This window comes from Syngnathus acus, chromosome 13 (assembly GCF_901709675.1).
Source record: "Syngnathus acus chromosome 13, fSynAcu1.2, whole genome shotgun sequence".
In the NCBI taxonomy this organism is placed as follows: domain Eukaryota; kingdom Metazoa; phylum Chordata; class Actinopteri; order Syngnathiformes; family Syngnathidae; genus Syngnathus; species Syngnathus acus.
Window position 1 is genome coordinate 6,967,092 of NC_051098.1, and position 22,330 is coordinate 6,989,421.

Below are 22,330 nucleotides of genomic sequence, written 5' to 3' on the forward strand. Positions count from 1 at the left end.
GACTTTGTTTTAGTTACAAATTATTTTTTTTTATTCTAGCATGATGTAAATAGTTAGCCATTAGCCAGGCAGAGATTCCTATCTGTTGTGTTTGTAAAGAAGAAAGGCTAGATATTGTCATCTACTACCTTATTACTGTCAGAATGCAAAGATTTGCTTGGTACAATGTGTTTCCCCACCGCCAGTGGCTGGGAATCAAATCTGCATCGTAGCGCTATTCTGGTTTAGTACATAATTGAAATACATATTATACACACACACACTGGGCACTTGTTCACCAAACAGTCTTTATTCATTCAGTGTGTACATGCGGGTATAGTGAAATCATCTGCTAGAATGGGATGCAGGCTAATTTTACTAAAACCATCATCACTCTAACACACCTTTTGCTCCATCGACAAACACAATATAGATTCATTTGGGAATTATTGAGGCTGGGACGAGAACAAAAACATATCCCATCACAAATACTACTTTATGATCTAAGAGACAAATACAACGAGAAAAAAAACAGTTTCTCCAATTTTCTTCCAAATACAGCAGTTGATTATTAATAAATATGACTGTAATAATAGAATGTGTTTTTTTCTTTCACAGACATATGTTTAACAGGCTATTGCATTCCTTCTCCTTCCCCAAAACTCCATTACAACTAGTGGAGTTCAAACAGGTATGACACATGCAAATGTCACTGTGTGGTCACAGTGACCGCCAACTAGGACTTATCGTCACGTTTCTTCTTCTGGAACTTCCTGAACTGCGACTGGATGGCTACGGCCGCCTTCTCAGTCTCTGGGTTTTCCATGTCGATGTCGAAATCTTCCGGGACGTCCGCCTTGGATGCATCTGGAGGGGAAAACAAAAAGAGTGATATATGTATATTTGGAAAGGGATGTCACCTCTCACAGAATGATTAAGCGTGATTAAGTGATCCTACCATGAGATTAGATTATCTAATATCTATATAGTCACTATATAGACACGCTATATTATAGTGTGCACATATATACGTAAATACATATACATACATATATACACACACTTTTGTAATATATTCTATTGTATTATAAATAAATAAATTAATAAAGAAGTTGTGTCATACTCTACATTTTGGACACTAAGGCCTATGGAACGTTAGTACAATATTTGAATTGTGAATACATAGGTGAAAATGGACTACAGAATGCAATAATGCATCTGAGTGAGTCAGTATGAACCATTTAACAGTGCTGTCATGCAGCCTTGCTTTCAACTCATTTCATGTTAATGTATGTAATCATTCATTTCTTATTAAAGATTTCTTCAAGTGTGATGAAAATGTTGACGTAAATGTATTTTTAATGAACTACAGTAACTGAAGTGACATATATGAACTCTGTTCCTTCCATTGAAATGAACACACAACAGTGGCTTTGCATAGAGAACCCTGAAATACCACACAAAAGGTCCAATGTCATCAAAATGGACTTTGTTTCTCAGGTCAAAGGACATAGCAAAGATTAATGAAAAGCATTTAATCATCTGAAAACTCTGCTCAAGACGCCATAACTGTAATCCCCCCAAAACCGCCAAATAATTCAATCCAAAAGAAAAAAATGTAGTCATATTTTCATTCAAAGGCATAGTATAAAAATGAATAACACATGATCTGTATCACATACACATGCATCTACACAAAATATATTTTGGTATTATATTATCCTGTTTTATATAATACGCATTGTAAGGAATTTAAAGCTGGCTTTAATAATGCATAAAAGCAAATGGATTTTTGAATTCATTAAAGTTTAGGTGGATGTTGAAGTGTGTGTTGTGTCTGAAGAATAGATTTCAGAAGCAGACTCGCTTTGAGCTTGCATCATGCTCACATGCATCTGTTTGAATTTATAAATAATGTCAAAGTTTTTGCACATATTGACAAAGAAAACCTTTGTGGAAAGTGTAAACCTTTGACCCCCCCCGCAGACAACTGGCCTGGCATCCATACAGATGAACGATAACGAGGACTGTAATCTGCAATTACCTCGGCACCAATTAAATGTCATCAATTCCCATTATTGGTTGAGCAGAGCGCATATGTCAGTGTAAGTAACTGGGCTCTATGGGGCTTTAAAGGTCACGGCACACTAACATTTACACTGTGAATTCCACTGAGGTTTAAACATCTGTCAGTTTGCAGCTCCATGAAGCAGAACCAAGGAAAATGACCCTCGATATAGCATATTTGCTCCACAATGATCGTGCCTCATGTGCGTTACAAGATCCTGACTGACTAATTAGGAAGCAACAAACAGCAGAAGCCAGTGAAATCCACAGAGGGCGGTATAACGAACCTGCTTGTGCATTGACAATGTAGCTAATCCCCCCCTGATCCCTCATGGCTGGTCAAAACTCCTTTTTTCTTGCTTCTCAAGGGCGAGTCACTAATCCCCGTGTCAGGACAAGATTCTAATGTGACATAATTGCTATTGGATTTTCCACTGTTCCAGTGATGGTTGTTTGGAGTCCCAGATGGAAGCATTGACTATTGAGCCATGCCCTTCACTGTGACAACACAAGACATACCTGTACTGATCATGTGTAGCCCATTCGTCCCAAAACCAGAATTTCCTCCCTTTTTTTCACCATAACCATTTCTTCACAAAGAGTTGGACTCATTTTTAAATCAAATTTGCCTAATAATTCTAATCCCACCTCTTTTCACCCCTTATCCAATCACAGTAGGCAATTGCCTCGTTGCCCTCTCACACATTGGTCCGCCTTTTTCCTAGGTGTTCGTCTGGTAAAATTTCATTTTTGGTTCTATGGTTACCATCACACGCCTCTTTGCCACCAATGGCACTTTTCCGTGTTCAAAAAAAAAAGCAAAACAAAAGATGAAATCTCAGTCACATAGGTTTAGATAGTAAGTCTTTGATTTCTGAGGCATTTTTTTTCTTTTCTGAGATTTTGGATTGAATTTGAATTTTTGTTGCGTTACTGCTTGCTCTATAGTTCTACTTTCATGTGCATATCATATTGACGAAGGCTCAGCTGAGGTAAGTTCTCACTCTGTCTCACTCAGTGACAATGATAGATGGCGCTCACTCGAAAGATGTGAGTCTCTGCCCCCAACACAGACGATCACGCTATTACCTCTGGCAGCACCATCAGTGTCCCTGTCTTCACCTAATGAGCGTGTAAATCGGCTGTCAGAGGGCTATTTGGATTCCTCCCCACTTTTCTATGAAGGGGGCTATATTTATTCATTTATCGCTTCGATGATAACCGCCGGAATCTATGCACCGGGAGATGTTTGGCTTTAAGGATTTACTTTAGGCATGACTTGCCAGTTTGGTGCCAATCTTTCTGTAGAGTTGTGTAGATGAAATGGGTTCACAAGGGACATGGTAAGGCCATGCTCGCTTGGCTGTCTTTCAGAATGTCTTTTAAAAGTGTCTCTGGAGAGGCGTGAAATATGGGACTCCTTATTGATTTGACTGCTTTAAAAGCAGTTGAGCCATGGGTAGGTGGGTGGTGGTAGTGAGGGGGGGGCAAGACGCATAAAAGAAAGCCTTACAGACCTTGACACGAGTGAGACAGATTTGGAAAGTCAAAATTTATCTTCAAGTAATATAATGCAAGGTTTTAGATAGTGAGAGGGCATTTATTTTCAGCTTAAGGGGCTGCTTTATGGGATTTATTCATAGTACCTGTAATGTTGAGCCAAATGCAAAATGCAGGCTTCCCATTTAAACACAGTTCTTATAGTAGGACAGTATATTGGACGATCAAGTGTACTGTACAGGGGAAGCTCTTGGACAATCTTTTATGAGATGTTCTTGAAACTTTATTTTTAAGAAAAAAAATTAAAAATAGTGCTACATTGACTTTCAAGTTATTTCGTTTTATGACCACAGTTGTAACCCATGTCACTTTTATGTCAACTCTTTCCACATTCAAATGACTGGAAATGCTAAAACACTCACAACCAAATTAAATGTGTTTTTAATAAAAATAACAATCTTCAGGAAAGTGTGACATCATAGAGAAATGACATACCGTTTTTTTCCGTGTATAATGCGCAAAATTTAACTAATTTATTGTCCTAAAATCTGGGGTGCGCATTATACATGGGTACAAATTTTTTTTAATTTTTTTTTTTTTAATTTTTTTTTTTTTTTTTTTTTTTTTTTTTTTTTTAAGAAAATCATGGTACAACAAAACCAACAACAGGACTGACCGACAATAGTGTGTTTGTACTGTGCTCTGGTCATTTCGTCAAAGAAGGGATAATAGTCCTCTTCTCTTCTTGACTGACAATGAATGTGATAGTTTAATACAATCAGCAAATAACAAAATGCGTATTACAGGTAATATTTTATTTCACAACACTTTGCCATGTTCCTTTCGTCTCTGCTGTTCACTTCAAACACGCTCCATACGAACGCAATGCTCTCGTATCAGACGCTTGCTCGATCACCTGCTCGTTTGCTGTCACAATGTACCCTACACAAATCCGAAACATTTGTTGCGGCTCCGAGTCACGACGAGGGGCAAGTTTTGGTTTCCAAGGGTGTTTTTATTCCTCTTCAACGTCTCTCCCATACAGAGCCGCCTTTTTCACATGTCCGCACGTCACTTTCCTCTCTTTTCATCTGATCGCGGTGGTGCCTTTACGGGCAGTCGGAGAAATCAACGCCAACAAAAAAAAAATACATCCAGCCTAGTTAAGACCATACCAAAGACTATAAAAATGGGACCCATTGCCTCCCTGCGTGTGTGACGATCATTGGGACTTAAAAAAAAAAAAAAAAAAAAAAAAGCAAAAAAAAAAAAAAAATTGGGTGCGTATTATACATGGGTACAGGCTTTTTTCCAGCATCAACATGCCATTTTTAGGGTGCGTATTATACATGGGGGCGCATTATACACGGAAAAAAACGGTAGTTAAATAGAATGTAAATAATTAAACATTTTCATATATTTTTCATCCTTTAACTCGACAGATACTGTGCTGTTCCTTCTGGTGTTCATCCCTTAGCCACCAGGGGGCAATTAATGCCGATATAATACATGTGAATTTCATGATGGAACACAAAAAAGATGAAGCTGCACAAATTCCTCATTTCTAATAAAACAACCCATGATTATTATTGAATTGTCTGTCTGCAAGTGTTGCTGCACTATTTGTGTGCAAATAAACATTGTTGAAAGGTTTTTAACTCCCACAACATCCATGCAACGTCCATTTGCATTGTGTGTTGTTAATTAAAGGGTAAAAAGAAGTAAGCCAGTTAGAGAGTAAGAGTAGAGCTTGGTTTTAATCCATGTAAAGCACTTTGAGTGCATGCACAATTATGTTAGTATACACATTGTAACTAGCCAGTTTTTGTGTGTCTCTAGTTAAAAGTCAGCATGAGAAAACATACGCCCTCCAAAACCATTGAAGTGCCAGTATGTGTGAGACACCTGCCGCAATCAATACACACATACACACACTGTATTGATTACTACTGCAGGCTTGGTTGCTCACACTGTGTCAACTTTTACTTGGCTTTCCGGGTGGATGCACAACCTATGGACTGAATGTGGTGTGTTCAAAGACTCAAAAGAGCAGTGAATGCCTCCATACCCTTGATGTATTCAGCATAGCAACAACCGAGTACAGTAAAGCTAATTAAAAAAGGATGCAGGAATTGGGTCATCATCGCTGAGAGCCCACTGCAATCTATTTATAAAAAAAAAGGATAACTTTGATCTCTAAAGGTGAGCTAAGTTGAAACATTCCTGGGTCTATTCAGAACCGTGGAGGAGGAGTTATTACTCTTGTGAGCAGATTCGTGCTGTATGCCAAATTACAATGGTGTCAGTGGAAAGTACAAATAGTGTAAAGTACAAATACTTACTGTACTTAAGTAGATTTTAGGAATTTAGTTTTCTGACAATGTTTCTGAATATTCACTCTGTTCTTTCTCCTTACTTGCTTAAAATAGGCCTGTTACTCTAGTCAACCTCTATGGATGTTGAGATGTTAAAAAAATGATCTTATAAAAGGATGTAAATGAAGGGTAATCGAGATTTTATGGGACTATAAGGAGAAAAACGTCAGTGATAGTAGTGAAATGGAGGAATATGATCCTGGAAGCATCATTAACCACATAAATGTTCCCCATCCATGTCCTTATTTTAACGAATTGTTTCAAATACGTTGTGTTGTGTGCATGTGTATCTCAACAGCACCAAACATCCCCAGAGATACAAGCAGTTGGATTGAAATAGTGTTTCTTCAGGCATCCACTGAATCAATATTCCCTTTTGCAAAGTAATCTTTGCCATCCTGGTGATTCCCAATATTTCTGTAATGAGGCAAACAGCCCTGCTGTGGGACTGGGGGTCATGCGCTGTGATTGTGTCCTCTCACTTTAGTATTCCCTGTTAAAATAAGACTGAATACATTTATATGTGCTACTGTCCTTGAGCTTGTGAGAGAGGTTGTCTGGAAAGATAAACTCTGCTTGTGGAGTTAGTTGGAGCCACAACCGCAGTCATTAATACCACTCCTCATCCTCCCACTCTTAAAACAGTAAACTTATACTGGATACAAAACGCCTTTGCTTTTCTTCTTTCTTCTTTCACTGAATGCAAAGAACATTACCATTAAGCTCTAAGCTGCTTTTCAATCTTCAGAGTTTCTGTCTGGAATTGGGCAGCATGCTGTGGCACGTCTGTGTCTGCATGTTCTCCCAGTGCTTGAGTGTGTTTGCACAGGGGACAAAAGCTTTGTCCCGCATTGCAAAACATGTATTTTATGTCCATTAAAGACATCCGATTGTCAAAAGGTGTAAATGGGAGTCAAAAACATTTGTTAATATGTACCCTACCAGTGCATAGTGTATCCTGGCTTTAGCAACCATATAGGAACCATGTATAGAAAAGTATAGAAAATACAGAAAACATATGCATTATATCCACCCAAATGATTTTTTATGCACACCCGCACAGATTGTTATCTTTCTTATTGTACAAATGGGTAAGCGGCACATTCTAAATCACTGCTGTAATTTGCAGCACGCTAAATTACAAAAGATAATAGCAGTCGATGTCTTGGTTTATTTTGCTTCTGCTTTTGTGTATTGACAGAGAGATTAACAGTAAACAGGGTTGGGGAAGTCTTTTTTTTGTTTTTTTTTTGCTCCCCCGGGCTTGAGTAAATAGGGTAAATCTCAGTCTCATCGTGCATACTCTCATCAGAGGATTTTGAGCTGAGAGTCATCTCGTCTTTGTCTCCTTATGTTTGCATTATTCTACCCAAGTGAGTCCAACCATTATAGCTCAAAATGATTTATGAGAAAGCTGCAAAGCACAGCAACATATACCAACAAAGGTTATTTCGAGAGGCCAACATTGGCTGAAAATTCCAATAGATGCAGAATTTATTTTGCTGAACAATGTGTCATTTTAAATAAATAACGGCGCTCACAGTAGCCTGCTGATGGTTGGCGCAGCTCCTTTGCTCTCGCTCACACCACCTGAACTTCAGGGGACAACGTATTACCAGGAAGTGACAGATGAGCTCTTTTTCAAATTTGTGCACTGTATGTTGCTGCCATGTTGACATTGATGTGACACTTTGCTGTGGTCAATTTGTAATCAGATCTGATGGCAAGGCCTCTAGTCCCATAACGTGCGTGCGTGTGTGTGATGTGTTTGTGCGTGCATGTGTGTGATGGCAGCTGTCCTTCAGCCTTTGTTACTGTCAATCATTGGACGTCTGCCTTTAAAAGCTCATCCTGAATACATGAGCCATCACGTCCTACAAACTCCGGTGGATTTATCCTTCTTTCCACTCTATCCGCTCGCCTCATTTAATCATTGGCTGACGTTCCCTCGCCGTCTTCTTGCAATCTGCCAGTTATTGCTTTGATTTAGAGAAATGTTTAGAAAAACTTGTGCCCCGGTGCACCATTGTGGGAGGGAACGCAGTAAACCTTTTTACAATCTATTGGAAGTGGCTTCCCTCATGAGGGGGTGCTGTAATAAACGTATTTTTAAGATGATAATAATCAGATTTCCACAGACGCCGAATCTGTCTACCTGCACTTTGATTAAAAAAAGAATACCAGTCTAAAATCAATCAAGAATCGAGGTTGCAGTGAACCTCCTGCATTTACGGTGTACACAAAGTGACAACATGCAGTGAGCCTCGTGATGCCCTTCATTATTAGATGTTGCAGAGAGTTTGCTGTGTACGCCTTGGGTTTTGACCTCGGGAATGAGACTGCAGCTTACCTTGTCCTCCGGAGGTTTTGTTGTTGCCAGCTGCAGGCCCAGATCCTTGCCTCTGCGGAGAGAAAGAGGAATCATTTGGTAAACACTATTGTTTTCCCCTCAAAGCCGAAATAAAACTGTACACATTCAAGCAACAGTCATTCATGAACATTTGTGAAGAATGGAAAAAAACTCAGGTCTTGCTCGCTTGACTCTGGGGATGGATGATTCCATTGATGTCCTTTTCCAGATTCTCAATAATGTTTAATAGAGTCTTCCTTGGCCCATAGTTTCGGGACCACCCACCTACAATTTTACAAAGTTTCACTGAAATTTGTAGTTTTTTTGTGCAATTTTGCGAACGGTATCTTTAGAAGCACTTAAAAATTTCCCATGACGACTGTGTCAATATAACCCAATGTTATCTTCAGGGAACGTTCACTAAACCCACCATGTAGACGCATAGATTATGTGAAGTTAATTTATTGTCTAATTTCTTGAGACTGGATATTTCCAATTTATCTGTCTTGTTTATGATTACACTTGTTTTGCAGACCAAGCACTCCATAGTACAATATATACGTGATTGCATCACATTCTGCTCTGTTTGCTTCTCCTTCGCATCTGCTACTTGTTAAATAATTCAGCATCAGTTATCCATTTCTCTCAAGTGATGTCCCTGAGCATGTGTTTACAAATGCTTTGATAGACCATCTATCTTCGCAACCACATCTCGCAAACAAATTTACCCTGCAACCAACGCATTTTTCAACAAAATTGCAATTGTCATGTAAAATTCACAATACCGACCAAAATACAGCTGATGGTGTGATTTATCAATGAATGGTTGATTGGTGAAATCGAATCAAGCTTTCACCCAATTAAATTATCTCTCTTCTCATCATCAATGTGGACCATTTATAGCAGTTTGGCCGGCAGGTTTCAAGTGAACAGGCTTGGTGGGATCGCTGATGACAGAGCAGGATCAATGCTGCCCCTATCCCCTTGAGACTAGCTCATAAAAGCATTGGCAATGGGAAATTGATGACTAAAAACTCTTCATCTGGAGAGAAAAGAAAACAGCAAAGGAAGGGTAAAGCGGCAAGGAGCAAGCACAGTGGGTGTTCTAATTCTTCAGTCAAAAACTTCTGATGTTCGAGACAAAAATGATTTTCCCAGAGCTTCAAATGGCCTTCAATCAGAAAAAACATTCCCGTTTGGAAGTATTTGTTTATGATTCTTTTGCTGCAAAAGAAGTAAATGTATTTATTTCTGATAATTAAAATAGGAAAGCAGCTGAAGGCATTGAATGCTTCTTCATCTTCTGGTTCTAAATAACAAAAATAATATTTCTGAGGTTCGATACAAGGAACACACTAGGGGATGTGAAGAATAACCAAACAGGACATGATTCCATTGGAGTGCAATGTGTGCTTGAGCCTTTGGTGCCTCAGAAGCTCTCACTGCAACCAGGTCTTTGTAATTACCTGGTTTGTTCAAAGGTTTCCTATTTGTTCATGTCAAGGCTTTAATAGCATAGTATTTGTCCTCTTTTCTCAGCTTGTCTCTCGACATTATTTATTCAACACTTTCAATGCATTTCAAATAGCGTGAGCTGCACTTTGATGGCAGAAGGAGGAAGAGATGGGAATAAGCTTGGAAGCGTCCTCTTTTTGTGAATGCACATCAACGGCCATTTTAAATTGATCAGATTTTTCATTTTCTTGTTGGTTACATTAACTTGTCAACCATCATTCTTAACATCTTACCATCACAAGAGGAAATTAAACGTGTGTTTGATTTATGATTTAGTCAATCAGTTCATGATAATTGTATCAATGATATTAGTCTCTTCTTCCTTACCGTGGAGGAGAGGTTTGCATATAATAATAATCCCAGGAGCTAAATTGTTGCGGTCTCTAGTCCCCTGGAAGGGTCACCCAAGGCAAATAGGTCTAGGTGAAGGACCGGATAATGCACGACTCAAAATTCCATATGATAAATAAATCTACTGGAAATGTTTTCCCTCGCTCGGATACTGATTGCCAGTCCCTTGCTCCTGGCAAGCACTTGCTGAACGGGGCTCGAGAGGACACAGCCTCAAGGGATGACATGGGTCCTGCTTCCCAAAATTCTATACTTCCATCCATTCCTCCATCTGTCCATCCATCTGTTCATCTGTCTGTTCGTCCATCCATCCATCCATCCATCCATCCATCCATCCATCCATCCGTCCGTCCATTTGTGTCTATCTGTCTATTATAGACAGAAATGCAGGGAGGAAAAAAGCAAGAACCTTGGAACTCTGGACATAAATATTCATTTAATTTAAACAGATGCACCGGACACACAACCAAATGAAATTGGGTGAAAACAATTGACGAACACAAATGTTACTGACAGTATTGGTCCAGATCACTTGAGGACTTTGTTTTAAAAAAACATTTCCTTTGCATTTTTGTATTTAATAATGCATGAGCAGATTGTAGCAGGGTTAACATATTGCAACTATCGTCTCAACAAGCCGTAACTTGAGGTAATTTAGTTTACGGTATACATGTTCCATGCACTGAGGTGCTGAGGACCTATCACACAGGGCAGCAGGGAGAAGGAACCGTTCTGCCTCACCACCTCTGGGACTGAGCCAAGTGTAAATTGCCATAACAGCAACTTGACGAGCAAGATTACTGAGTGGGGAAATGCTCTAAACACACACATACACACACTGACCAACAAATCAGCTCACCTGTCAGACGAACGCACACACACACAATCTGTGAGAGGAACAAATAAGTGTGTGGATTCAAAACCAATCAAGTGGAGGAAAAACCTGTAATTACACTGATGAGGGTGATGGAGAGCAGTGAGATTCAACTTGAACCTCTCGTTTATCATGAACGGCCATTGAGGGACAGGAAGTGCATTGAGGTAATACACGCATGCACGCACATACACACACACACACACACACACAGCATTCAACTGTAGCCTTCTTGAGAATTTGTACCTCTGGGCTCTCAATTAAGGTTGAAATATGAAATATGAAATATGACAAATAAAGCAAATAAAAGGGCGCACACACACACACAGACGAGTCAAGCAGAATTTGAAATTATATATGCACTCTGCATGCACGCTGTACAGCAGAGAATATGTGAATATATTTTATCTTTCCCATTCTTAGTAGACAGAAGCTGCCACGCGCAGATGACCTTTATGTTTGTTTGTATGTTTGTTTGTTTGATTTGTTAAGTGCACTGAAGCACAAAATACGTCACATTTTCAGTGCACTTTCACTCGAATGCACATCAAGAAGAATATGCACACATATCCACAGATCAAGCATCATTAGTCCAACTGAATGTACATATTGTGTGTAAACAATAGGAACAGATGAAGCTAACTTAAGGTACTCCTTAACATGTCTGTGCGCCTTTTGGGGGATGGGCAATTGGCCTTAACATTATTAAACAACCCAAAAATACGTAGAACCTTATTTTCCTAAATAAAATATTTTGTTTTGAAATTCAACACGAGAGTCTTCACTTCAGTCGTATCTTGATTATTTTATTTTGAATTCATTGTGCTGATGTCTAAAGGCAAAATTTTAAAACGGACTATGAATGTAAAAAAAAACAAATGTCCTTGGTTTCATAGCAACATATAGTAAGTGCATCTTGGTGTGCTTCAAAATGTCTTGTTTCCATGACAGTGACAAATTGCATCGTTCACTATGATGTGTCGCTCACCCGGCTCAAAAAGGTGACGTCCAGAGTGTGGTGGGTCCACGAAAAGGCACTATGTTAAAACTCCCTTCATTCTGCTGCTGCCTCTTCATCTACTCAGAAGCAGCCTGCTCATCTTCACCACAGTGGGAGTGAGTCTGCAAGCACCCCTTCACTACAAGCACTCCGTGTGTAAAAGCTTCAACTCACATTTATCTGCGTGAGCCGCATTGGCTGTTACATAAAGCATACTGCCACGAAGGCCACAGGGTATCGTGAAACTGTGCTAAATCAGTGCTGGATCAATAAGTCCACGCCGCAATTTTTTTACATCCTCCTCTATTTGTTAAATTCAAGAAGAGAAAGTAGTGTAGAGGAGTTCTTCTTATTTTAGTGTTGCAAGCAGGTGGAACACATGTAAGTATGAATATCCCCCTTACATCTTTATTCTGTAATAGACATTCGACTGCAATAAGTGATGTTGGTACAGAGGAATGAATTGAATTCAACTATGATATAATTTTAGCTGAACTGTATAGTATATATTCTTTTAATGATGCACTGCAAAAAGAGAAGTTGTGTGTGGACCAGCTAGCCATTCTTAAGTGATTCAGGCTGATTATGGCTAAATTATTTAGAAAGCAAGGTACACACAGGCCAAATTTAAGCATTATTTTGACGCTTCTGATCAAAGTGAACAAAGGCCCGATTGTCGGATGTCTCGGAAAGATGACACTGAGTCATTATCCAGGCCATTATCCAGTCTTACTAAATGCTGAACCTGTTCTTCAATCTTCATCAAACTTTTATGTGAGTAGTCACCACCAAGTTCAGCTGAGTCACAGATTGTACAATTGGAAGGTGACACTTTCTTCTTCTTAATATTTTCCGGTAGCTTCAATGGCACCGCGATGCCTCTTACAGGTCAATCTCGGTACATTGACAATCATCTAGTTTGATTTGGGAAGGAAATTTACAATAGCCGGCAAATGAGTGTGATGGGCTGTGTCGGCTATCACACAATTAGAGCAGTAAGAACACATGGAGCATTTATTTTCCTGAAAATGTGTGAGGGCTCTCACGTTTCAAAAATCACTTAAGATGTGAAAATTCATTGTGTATAAACCCGCCTCAAGAAAGCAAGGCAGGCCGACTGTCATGCAACCATGGAGACTGATCAAAGTGCCTGAACGGAGCCTTACAAACTGTGCCTGTTCAATAAAAGTTTTTTTTTTTTTTCTTTCCTTTGAATACTAGCTGGAAACTATTTTTTAATTCACAGCAATTCCCACAGAGAAGAAGAGAGAGCGAGAAGCAGAGAAAATACATTACTTTGACTCGTCAAATTATTTTTTCAAACTCCCCGTCTGTTACACAACTTAATGAGCCTTGAAATTGACGAGATTACATTTTATGGTGTTTCTTTCATTAGTGCAAGCTTTGCTAGCGTCTGGGGATTACTTTCCTCGATTTGCGATTGTGGTGATGGTGGTACCTAACAACGCGGAAGGCGAAGGAGAGATGAAGTTGTGCACGGTCAGGAATCAGGATGGCTTCAGGTTCAATCAGCCAGTCAATTTACAGAAGCCAGTTACTGTGATTCTCACTGACACACTTTTAATCATGAGGTCCTTCACTCGGTTTTTATTTAAGGAATAATAAAACCAATCTGTGGGAAAGCTATACAAGTGCTTGTTTGTAGTGATTAAAGGAATAGGTCAACCTTTTGGGAGAAGTAAAGTTGGAAGAGGAAAATCATCTCAAAGTGGAAGTTAAGTAAATATTTTTTTACAATGTGTCTAATCTCTAAAACTGCTGCTCTGTGAAACAATGTTATCAAATTCATATTAACGTATACTGAAGCCCGTCTGACTCGGCCCTTTCACCAGGCAACCTCCACCATCATTGGCAACTTAAATCTCATGATATTTGACTCATCCAGGAGAGATCTGCAGTTGTTACCCTCGCTGGCGAAAGGAAATGTTAATGACACTTCTCACCTCCGGCTCTGGCTCCCCAAGGTGGCCCCCTTTTCAACAACCACAAATAGGAGCAATTATCTTTTCCTCTTTTTATTTCCTCTCCTCCCAAGGCACATAAACACTATTATGGCCATTGCTGAATTACGGCTCAGTGTTGCATGGCAACAACTTGAGGTGGACGCACTGATGATGCCATAATATGGATTTCATGTTGAAATTGTGCTACAGAGACCATTAAAAATGATGGGAGGAGAACAAAAACTACATTTTGTTGTAGTTCTGCCAAAAACATTTACCATGTCCACACGAAATTCTCATGTACTCGCTTCCTGTTTATAAGAAGATGAGAGCATTAAAGAATCAATAGGCTGTGAAAGCTTCTTAGTTGGTTAATCTGCAATATTTGATTCATAAGCAAAGTTGGCATCAAGCAATGATAGATGTTTTGGCTTCAGCTACTCCATCTGGATCAGCGATGTTGACCCTTTTGAAAGGCTCGCCTGTTGGCAGTTAGTCTGCTATGTGCTGCCATCTAGTTCCAGGCGGACATCAGCTGTGCGTAGGTCCACGTGACATCAATGCGACCCAGATAACGCTCCCGTCTGCTTTTGTGGGCCAAGCGGCAGGAGAGCCCAGGAATGAACTGCAAGGAGCAAGGTGTTCAAATTAAGAGACTAATTATGAGCAGTGATGATGATGAAGCTGTCCTCTGCCCGTCCTTCCACACCAGAGATGTTCACAATTGCTGCAAAACCCCACAGAAAAGCTTCTCGGGTAGTGAGATGCTACTAAAATAGGAATTCGTCATAAATAATGTGTATTTGACCAAAGTAGATTGATGGATGTGGAAATAAATTAAATGGACTTCATTTCAACAGTGCAACTTGGCAACCTCCCAAACGCAAAAGCTTTAAAAAAGCAGTATTAGACCGTAATCATTCATGTTCACGTCGTCTCCTCAACACTTATTGAAAGTGTGTCACAAAACCATTTCCTCAAAAGCTAAAAGAACTGCAACTGTCAAGTCGTGTAGAGGTCAATCTTGGCCTGAGCAGATGAGATCTTCCGTGGCCATTAATGGCCAAAGAGTGACAAACCTTTTGTTACGTCAACATAAGAATTTTGCCACTGGTAGAATATCGTGTTAAATTATGTGTGAGCTCAAATATAAACCAAATAGCTAAAGTTCTATGGTTCTTGTCTACAAAGATAAACATTGTTGCGACGATTGAAACATTTCTTTTGCTACAAAACGAATGACTTTGACATCCAAATAACCTTGGTTAGCCCTGTTTTACTGAGTTGGGTTTGATTACCCTCTTAGTCTTACCCTGCTCCTTCTCAACCACCCAATCACTTGTGAGCTTGTACTTGGATTTCTGTCTTTGCAAGCTGGCGTGAACTTTCTCAATTCTGACGATGAGCTCAGAGCAGGATTTATTTTTTCCAATTAATAGGCAAACAGTTATTTCATTGTGTGCACTCAAAAGCATCACATTAGAATCAATGGAGCCTGTTTACCAAAACAATTATGAAAACATCACAGTAGCAGCCACACTCAGAGTGGTCCGAGAATAACCCTCTTTATATGTATGGCTTCAAAAATCCTCCAAACAAATCTTTCTCCAGCTTACACTATGAAATCTATTTTTCTGTGTCAGCATCTGTGCATTAGTTACTCTTATGTAACCAAATTCACGATGAGACTTAAGAAGAGAAAGGTTGCACAAAATTATAATCTTCAGATTTACTGGGGCAGGCTTGGTGATGAGTGAAGGTATGCAAATGCGTCCGCTGACATCTTTCCACTTGTTCTCACGTTCAAACCCTCTTAGGCTCAAACCTGTTTCTGCAACTTTCCTGCTTATTAGCTTGCCCTGCAGTCCCCCGCAGTCTCTGAAGTGCTATTTTCAGCCTCCAATCTCTGGGGTGTGATGCTGTAATGATTTTGTGCTGGGTAAATTTGCAGCATGCAGCAGGAATGTCGCTTAGCTAATTCAGACGCTTGCAGCCTCCTCGACTTGTAAGGTACATGACTGAAACATGTGCGCAGACTGCTCTGTTGCTGAACTCGCCCGAATGTGTGATTTACATTCAGTGCCATCTGTACAGTAAGCAAAGAAGAGATTTTTTTTTGTGCGTTAGGAATACTAGACACATAAATGTTTAACTGCATTATGCTATTTACCGCCAATTCATCTATTCGGATCAATTTATATATTCGCATCATGCATGCTGCTTCCCTATAATATAGCTTCATTGATCACCCACTGCAGGGGAAGCACTCCCAAAGCACTTCACCCGAGTAACAGGCTTAATAGAGATGCCTATTTCTTTTATTGATTCACTATACATTGTGGATTCCCTGTGCAACATGCAGACCAAGCCGCCCAGTAACATCATGTGGCACACCCCTCCTCCCAACCCTTAGCGTGTGCACAGCTTGTGAATATATGGCTCCATAATAGTGATCAGACTCAGCTGCAGTGTAAAAACACACCAGTGTGTAATAGCAGCAATTTCAGTGATGCTCAAATCTGCAGGTTAATTTGTCATTGTTATTCATATCTTCTTTGCTGTGTTGGCTGATGTCGTGATTGGTAATTAAGCTCATCCTGATGGGAATCAATGATGATAAACACTGATGAGTTAATACAGATTGTTTGATAATGGAAAGTGGTAGACCCAAGCTTTACAAAATGTTCTTGTGACTATTAGAAATTTTAAATACTTTGAACACTGCAAAATCACATCATGTCGTGTTGTTGAAGTGCATATTAAAAAGAAACAGAGCACTCAATGAAACTCACCAAAATAGTATTAATCTCCAGACCACCAAATATGCTAAGCAAGTATGGCTAGCTCAAATCAGATGGAATCTGCACATCTGCACATTCATTCATTGGAGACCATGAACGCAAACTAAAGGAGAATAAACCCAATACAATTTTAGTGGTTTTAAAAATTCAACCAGCCTCTCCGAAATGAAACCATCTGCGTGTTCAATAGCAAATGAAAACGCAACCATCAACGTGGGAGGCCGCGACACAACAGAATGACACAATCCACAAAAGTCCGCTAATCCTGCAGAACACGTTCTAAAGCTGCTTAGCATCTGAACATAGTGACACACCAGTTTCTCTTGGGGCTTTGCCAGTCGGCAGAGACGAGGGCAGACTTATCTTGTGCAGATTTCCATCCTCAGATACATTTTGGTAGATTAAACGCTTCATGGCGCTGATGGTGAAAGCCTCTAATGTCACTTTTCTAATGGGATGGAGAGCAAGTGCTTGAACCCAGAGAGAGGACCAAACAAGAGAGGAAAACAATGGACGGACTCACGCCCTGTTGGATAATGAACCAAACTCACTGGCATTGTTTCGCCTGTGTAACGTTATTAGTGCATTGTGGTCAATAAAACGCTAACTGAAAGAGGTACTTTTTATTTGTGTCCTATAAGGATGGGCTGTTTGCCTCGTTTGTACCGACTATCGATGTAATGACACCCTCTTTACATCCTGTCTAAAAGATTTCAGTCCAATTACTTAGTGAAGTCTCAGCCGCAGCTTAAACTAAATTAAATTGCTTTTTCTGTCAAATTTATGGTTCCTGTCTGTATGTTGAATTAGGGGCCAGAACCAAACAAACACAAGGCTGATTCTAAAGTCTCAAAATCATCATTAAAAAGTCTCCGGTCAGTCCAGACAAAGTGTATGCAAATTTGCAATCATCCCAATGCATCATATTTGCTCTCTTTCCAAATCAGTGGTTCTTAACCTGGGTTTGATCGAACCCTAGGGGTTCGGTGAATCGGTCTCAGGGATTCGGCAGAGCCTCCATTGCGGAGGTCCGAACACACCTGATTTATCTTGTGAATTCGTGACGACGCATATATGTACTGGTCTCGCAAAGGCAACAGCAGACATCACACTGATTTGCAGGTATTTATTTGTTTTGAGTTCATGCATTGTTCGTTATGTTCTTTGAACAAGGTGATGTTCATGCATGGCTCATTTAGTAATAAACATTGATGTGTTGAATTTGAAAAAAATTATTTTTTTCACTAAAGAGAGGTTCGGTGAATGCGCATATGATACTGGTGGGGTTCAGTACCTCCAACAAGGTTAAGAACCACTGTTCCAAATACATACATATCCAGCATCAGCACATTGTCAGACACTTCCTTATGTATGCTGTTGCCATTCAATACCTGTGCTGTATACAAAATTCTGTCTTCACAAAAAACTAAAAGATTATATTATTGTTATTATTAGAATTGTCTGTATTACATCTGTAAATAATAGGAAATTAAAGGCTCTTTAATTGCAAGATTGATCAATTTAATGGATCAAATGTTATTTTGTGTAACGTTATTTCAAATAATTTCATAGTGAAAGTCCTTAATGGGTGCAACAGTGTTATTATGATGTCTAGTAACAGTGTCAGTAGCTTAACCTCTTGTCGGTGCAGAGGGGGGGGGGGAGGGATTAAAACATCCCAGTCAGCCATTTTCCACTATCTGGAGCAACTGACATTTTTTCTGTTGTCAGCTCATTCATTTCGCTTTGACATACACACGCTGACAGAAGCTTTAGGGACTTGTTCTTCTGGATTTTTAATCTTTTTTGAAGTTGTTGACTACACTGGGGGGCTAGGGGGCGGAGGGAAGTGGGGTATAATTAAAAAGTAAAGATAGAATGCACCTTGGGGATATTGTGCAACTACACTCCTGGACACTTTTTAGGCACAACAGCAAAATCGTTTGATATCCACCATTGAAGTTATTAAGATGCACATTGTCAGAGGGGTATTCACTTGACAAGATGTCAATTAATGTGTCATGGTAACTGCACTGCATCCTATTGAGTGCTGTTCCTATTAATTTGATTACCTTATTTAGTTAGATGGATGGGGCAAAATACTGAATGCAGCTCTGAGCTGAGGAGACAGTAGAGAATACGTTGAGCAAAAGGGCAAGTTCAGCCCATGGCTCAATTATCCCATCTAATTTATTCGTGTACTTTTACGGTGTACAGTATTATACAATTGCTGGATTGTGGGCAACTAGCTAGCGACCAGTTCAGGGTATGGTTTGCCAGATTCCAGCACCCCTTGGGGCCCTGAACAGGATAAGTTGTGTTGAAAATGGATGGATGGCATTTTATGACTATTTGAGAATATGACTGATTTCATTCAGTACATACAAATATTACTAGGGAATATTTTAATAATCTAGGATGGAAGGGAGAGGTGGAAGGTTTATAGCTGAAGATGGATTTGGAGTTTCTAAGAGGGGAAGGTGAGGATGTAAGGTGAGAGGGGAAAAAAAGAGAGATGGCTCAAGTTTGCAGTAAATTCTGGGGGCGGGGGTCTGTTTTGTTTTGGCGGAATTTTGTCAATTATTTTTTTTATCTTCTGGTCATGTTTGGAGACTAAAACATATTTCAGACATTCATCCAGCATCACTCTGCTCTTCACCGCTGAGACGAATACAATCATCTCATTCTCACCTCATCCCGCTTGCATTCACACAATATCCACTCTAATGTAACACCTTTATTAATCAACAGGAAATGGCAGAGTCTCTTTACTTTGCATATTAACGGCAAATCAAAGGTTTGCGATTTTGCTGCGGGTGAAAGGGATTCAATTATTCAAACAGCTCCCTGTTGTGTGTGTGTGTGTGTACACCCAGTATGCATCTTTTATTAAGCCGCCCAGCGTACAATTTGTTACAAACAGCTTGCGGCAGAAGTGCGCTGTTGTCTACATTTGCCATTTGAGCTGATGACAATCATACATTCCACTCAGGTTGTGCTCCCAAACTAAGCCTGCCTTTGTTCTGAAGGTTGCTATCAGTGTACCGTTAGCCCACTTTTGCCTTGACCTGAACTTTCTTTATTTTTTTTTTCTTTGAATTGCACAAAAAGCTTACAAAATGCAACACATGCAAATCATTGCTAAACAAGTTAAGACTGCAAATTGGATGCTAAAACATTTTTGTTGTATCACTTCACTCTATTCCGTCCATCAAAAGTGCTGTCGCTTTTCTGGAGTAGCTCGCAGGCATCGTGCTTTTAAATTGTAATTGGGGATAACGTAACAAAAGCAAAGTTTGGCTTTTTGCAATTGTGTAACATACTTGGTCCTATTTTCATAGACAAGCGCACGCACATGCGCTTGGGCATAAAAACTGGTGCATTTTTATTTTCGTGCCGGGGCAAGTCTGGTTTGTTGTGTTTCGGAACTTAGCAGACCGTGCTACACCTTGCTAGGCATTTTGCCAGACCTAGGGCGTGGTCTGTTACACATTCCGAGCACACTTGCCAATACCGACAGAAAGCAGATTAGACTTTAGACCAGATGACACCAGTTTTAAGTTGTTTAAGTACTGGAGCCTATTCCAACTGACTTCGGGCAGTAAGCGGGGGACACCCTGAACTGGTTGCCAGCCAATTGCAGGGCAGCACTAAACTCAGTTCAGGCTCAGAAATGTCAGGCTTTCAATTTCAGATATGTGTTTAAATTTGAATTTACCTGCTTATTAAACTGTTCCCAATGGAATTAGAGTTATCTGGCAGGCACTTCATAGTTAAATACCATATGTTGTGCTTTTTGTGGTATACTGCAGTTTAGAACTGCAATACTGAGGTGTTTCTAAAAGCGATGTGTATTTTCTCAATCAATAAAGTATCACTCTGAATGTTCAGAATTCATATTTCAATGTTAGTGTTCTACTGCACAGATGTCTAGAGAATAGATGCAGCTCAACTTCCCACAGCTGCCGTTATGCTGCACTTCTTTGGACAGCAAATTAGATGAGATGAAATCAATGTCAACTCCGTTGGCTTTATACAGCCATACATAGTGCCCATCATTTTGCCTCAATTGCTCCAACACGCGATTTACGGTGTCACTGCTTTAACTGGACATCATTGTCTGATTTTCAATGATCAAATAATTGACTGAGCAATGATTGTTCATTTCTAATCTTTGAATTAGTATCTTTTGAACAGTGTCAATCAAAACGGAGTATTATTGTGTTTTGCAATAGGCTAGCACTCTTGTAATGAAACCCATTAGACTGAATAGATGTAGCGAATGACATATAGTAGCCATAATAAGTCATTCAAGTTATCCCATCTTTAATATTGTGAACGAGCATCATACAGTAACACCGCAAATATTCGTTTAAGCAGACACAAACAAGTCAATTCCCTGGCTGAACTAGAGCTCCCATTAAAAAAAATATTCCATGATGATGTTTGTGCAACAATATACACTCATATCCCTTGAAACCATTCACAGCCAACATTTTCACGCACCACTACAGTAGAATGCACAGCAACAGCACAAGATGTTCGCAAATCGTTGCATCCTTGGGCAAGACATTTCACACACTTTGCCTCCAGGTCGTCAATGTAAATGAGAAAGTGTTCTCAATTTACTTACCTGCTAAAACATTAAAAAAATAAATGTCCATTAAATTGTAATTCATCTGCTGAATGGTGTTGTTGATTAAAACAATTAACTAAGTGGTTCCATTTCAACAGTGACAACTTGGTATCTGGTGGACGGACGTCTTTTTCCATCTCGTGACATTGGATTTCAAAGTAATTATCATATTCATAAAAAAAACAGACAGCAAGCGGCATCAGTTTAAGTCACCTTCATTTCATATGTCCAGGAATTCAAACAGAAAGACAATTAAAAAAAACAAAAAAAAAACAGTTTGGTCTTTTTTTTTAAATCATGATTATTGCATCAATTATTTAAAACATTGTCATTTCATTTGGTACACATCCACCCAGTTCAACACATCGCAACAAACACTACAACTTGAAAATACTCGATTCATCCAAAACTGCTCCAGATAAAGCCCATTTTAACACTTTTTTCCCCCCCCCGTGACCACTTGTCAGCACTGTTGAATCTGGGATCAGTATTACGTGGATTGGTAAAAAGCAGCAGCAAAGACCTGCGCGTAAACCTTGCCGTCACCCTAAAGTGCGCGCACGTGAATAATGCGCCCCATTTCATGTTACAAATGTGAGTAAAACATCATTTAAAGTAACATCGCATGACAGCTAAGAGCAACGAGTCGACAATCACAGCGGAAGAGATCAATAATACTCGTTAACGACGCTTCCCACCAGTGCGCATTGCCGCAAAGTCCGTGCGTAATAATTAGTTAAAACGCGTAATTAATTCTTACCCCGCTCATGGTGCACCTTTAAGTAGAGGTTTGCGGTTCTTTAAACAGGGTTGGTTTCGTGGATGGTGACTCACTGCACGCACAGCAGCTCGCTTTTATAAAGTCCTCAAGCCGACTCCTCCGTGCCATCCACGTCACGGATAAACCAATAGCAGCGC

The 22,330-nt window shown here is 39.7% G+C and overlaps 1 protein-coding gene across 1 annotated transcript; it reads right to left on the bottom strand.

The window, feature by feature from the left end:
• Positions 1–267: 267 nt before the first annotated feature.
• pcp4b (Purkinje cell protein 4b) lies at positions 268–22,330 on the bottom strand. The gene is made up of 3 exons (XM_037267455.1): positions 22,173–22,330; positions 8,272–8,323; positions 268–846 (listed from the first exon to the last, which is right to left on the bottom strand). The coding sequence occupies exons 1-3, from the start codon at positions 22,179–22,181 to the stop codon at positions 716–718; spliced, it is 192 nt and encodes a 63-aa protein (XP_037123350.1). The 5' UTR covers positions 22,182–22,330; the 3' UTR covers positions 268–715.

Excerpts from the sequence above, each read along its gene's own strand:
- pcp4b (XM_037267455.1), bottom strand. Across the intron at positions 847-8,271 it reads CAAAACCTCCGGAGGACAAG|ATGCATCCAAGGCGGACGTC; the intron begins GTAAGCTGCAGT and ends TTTCCCCTCCAG.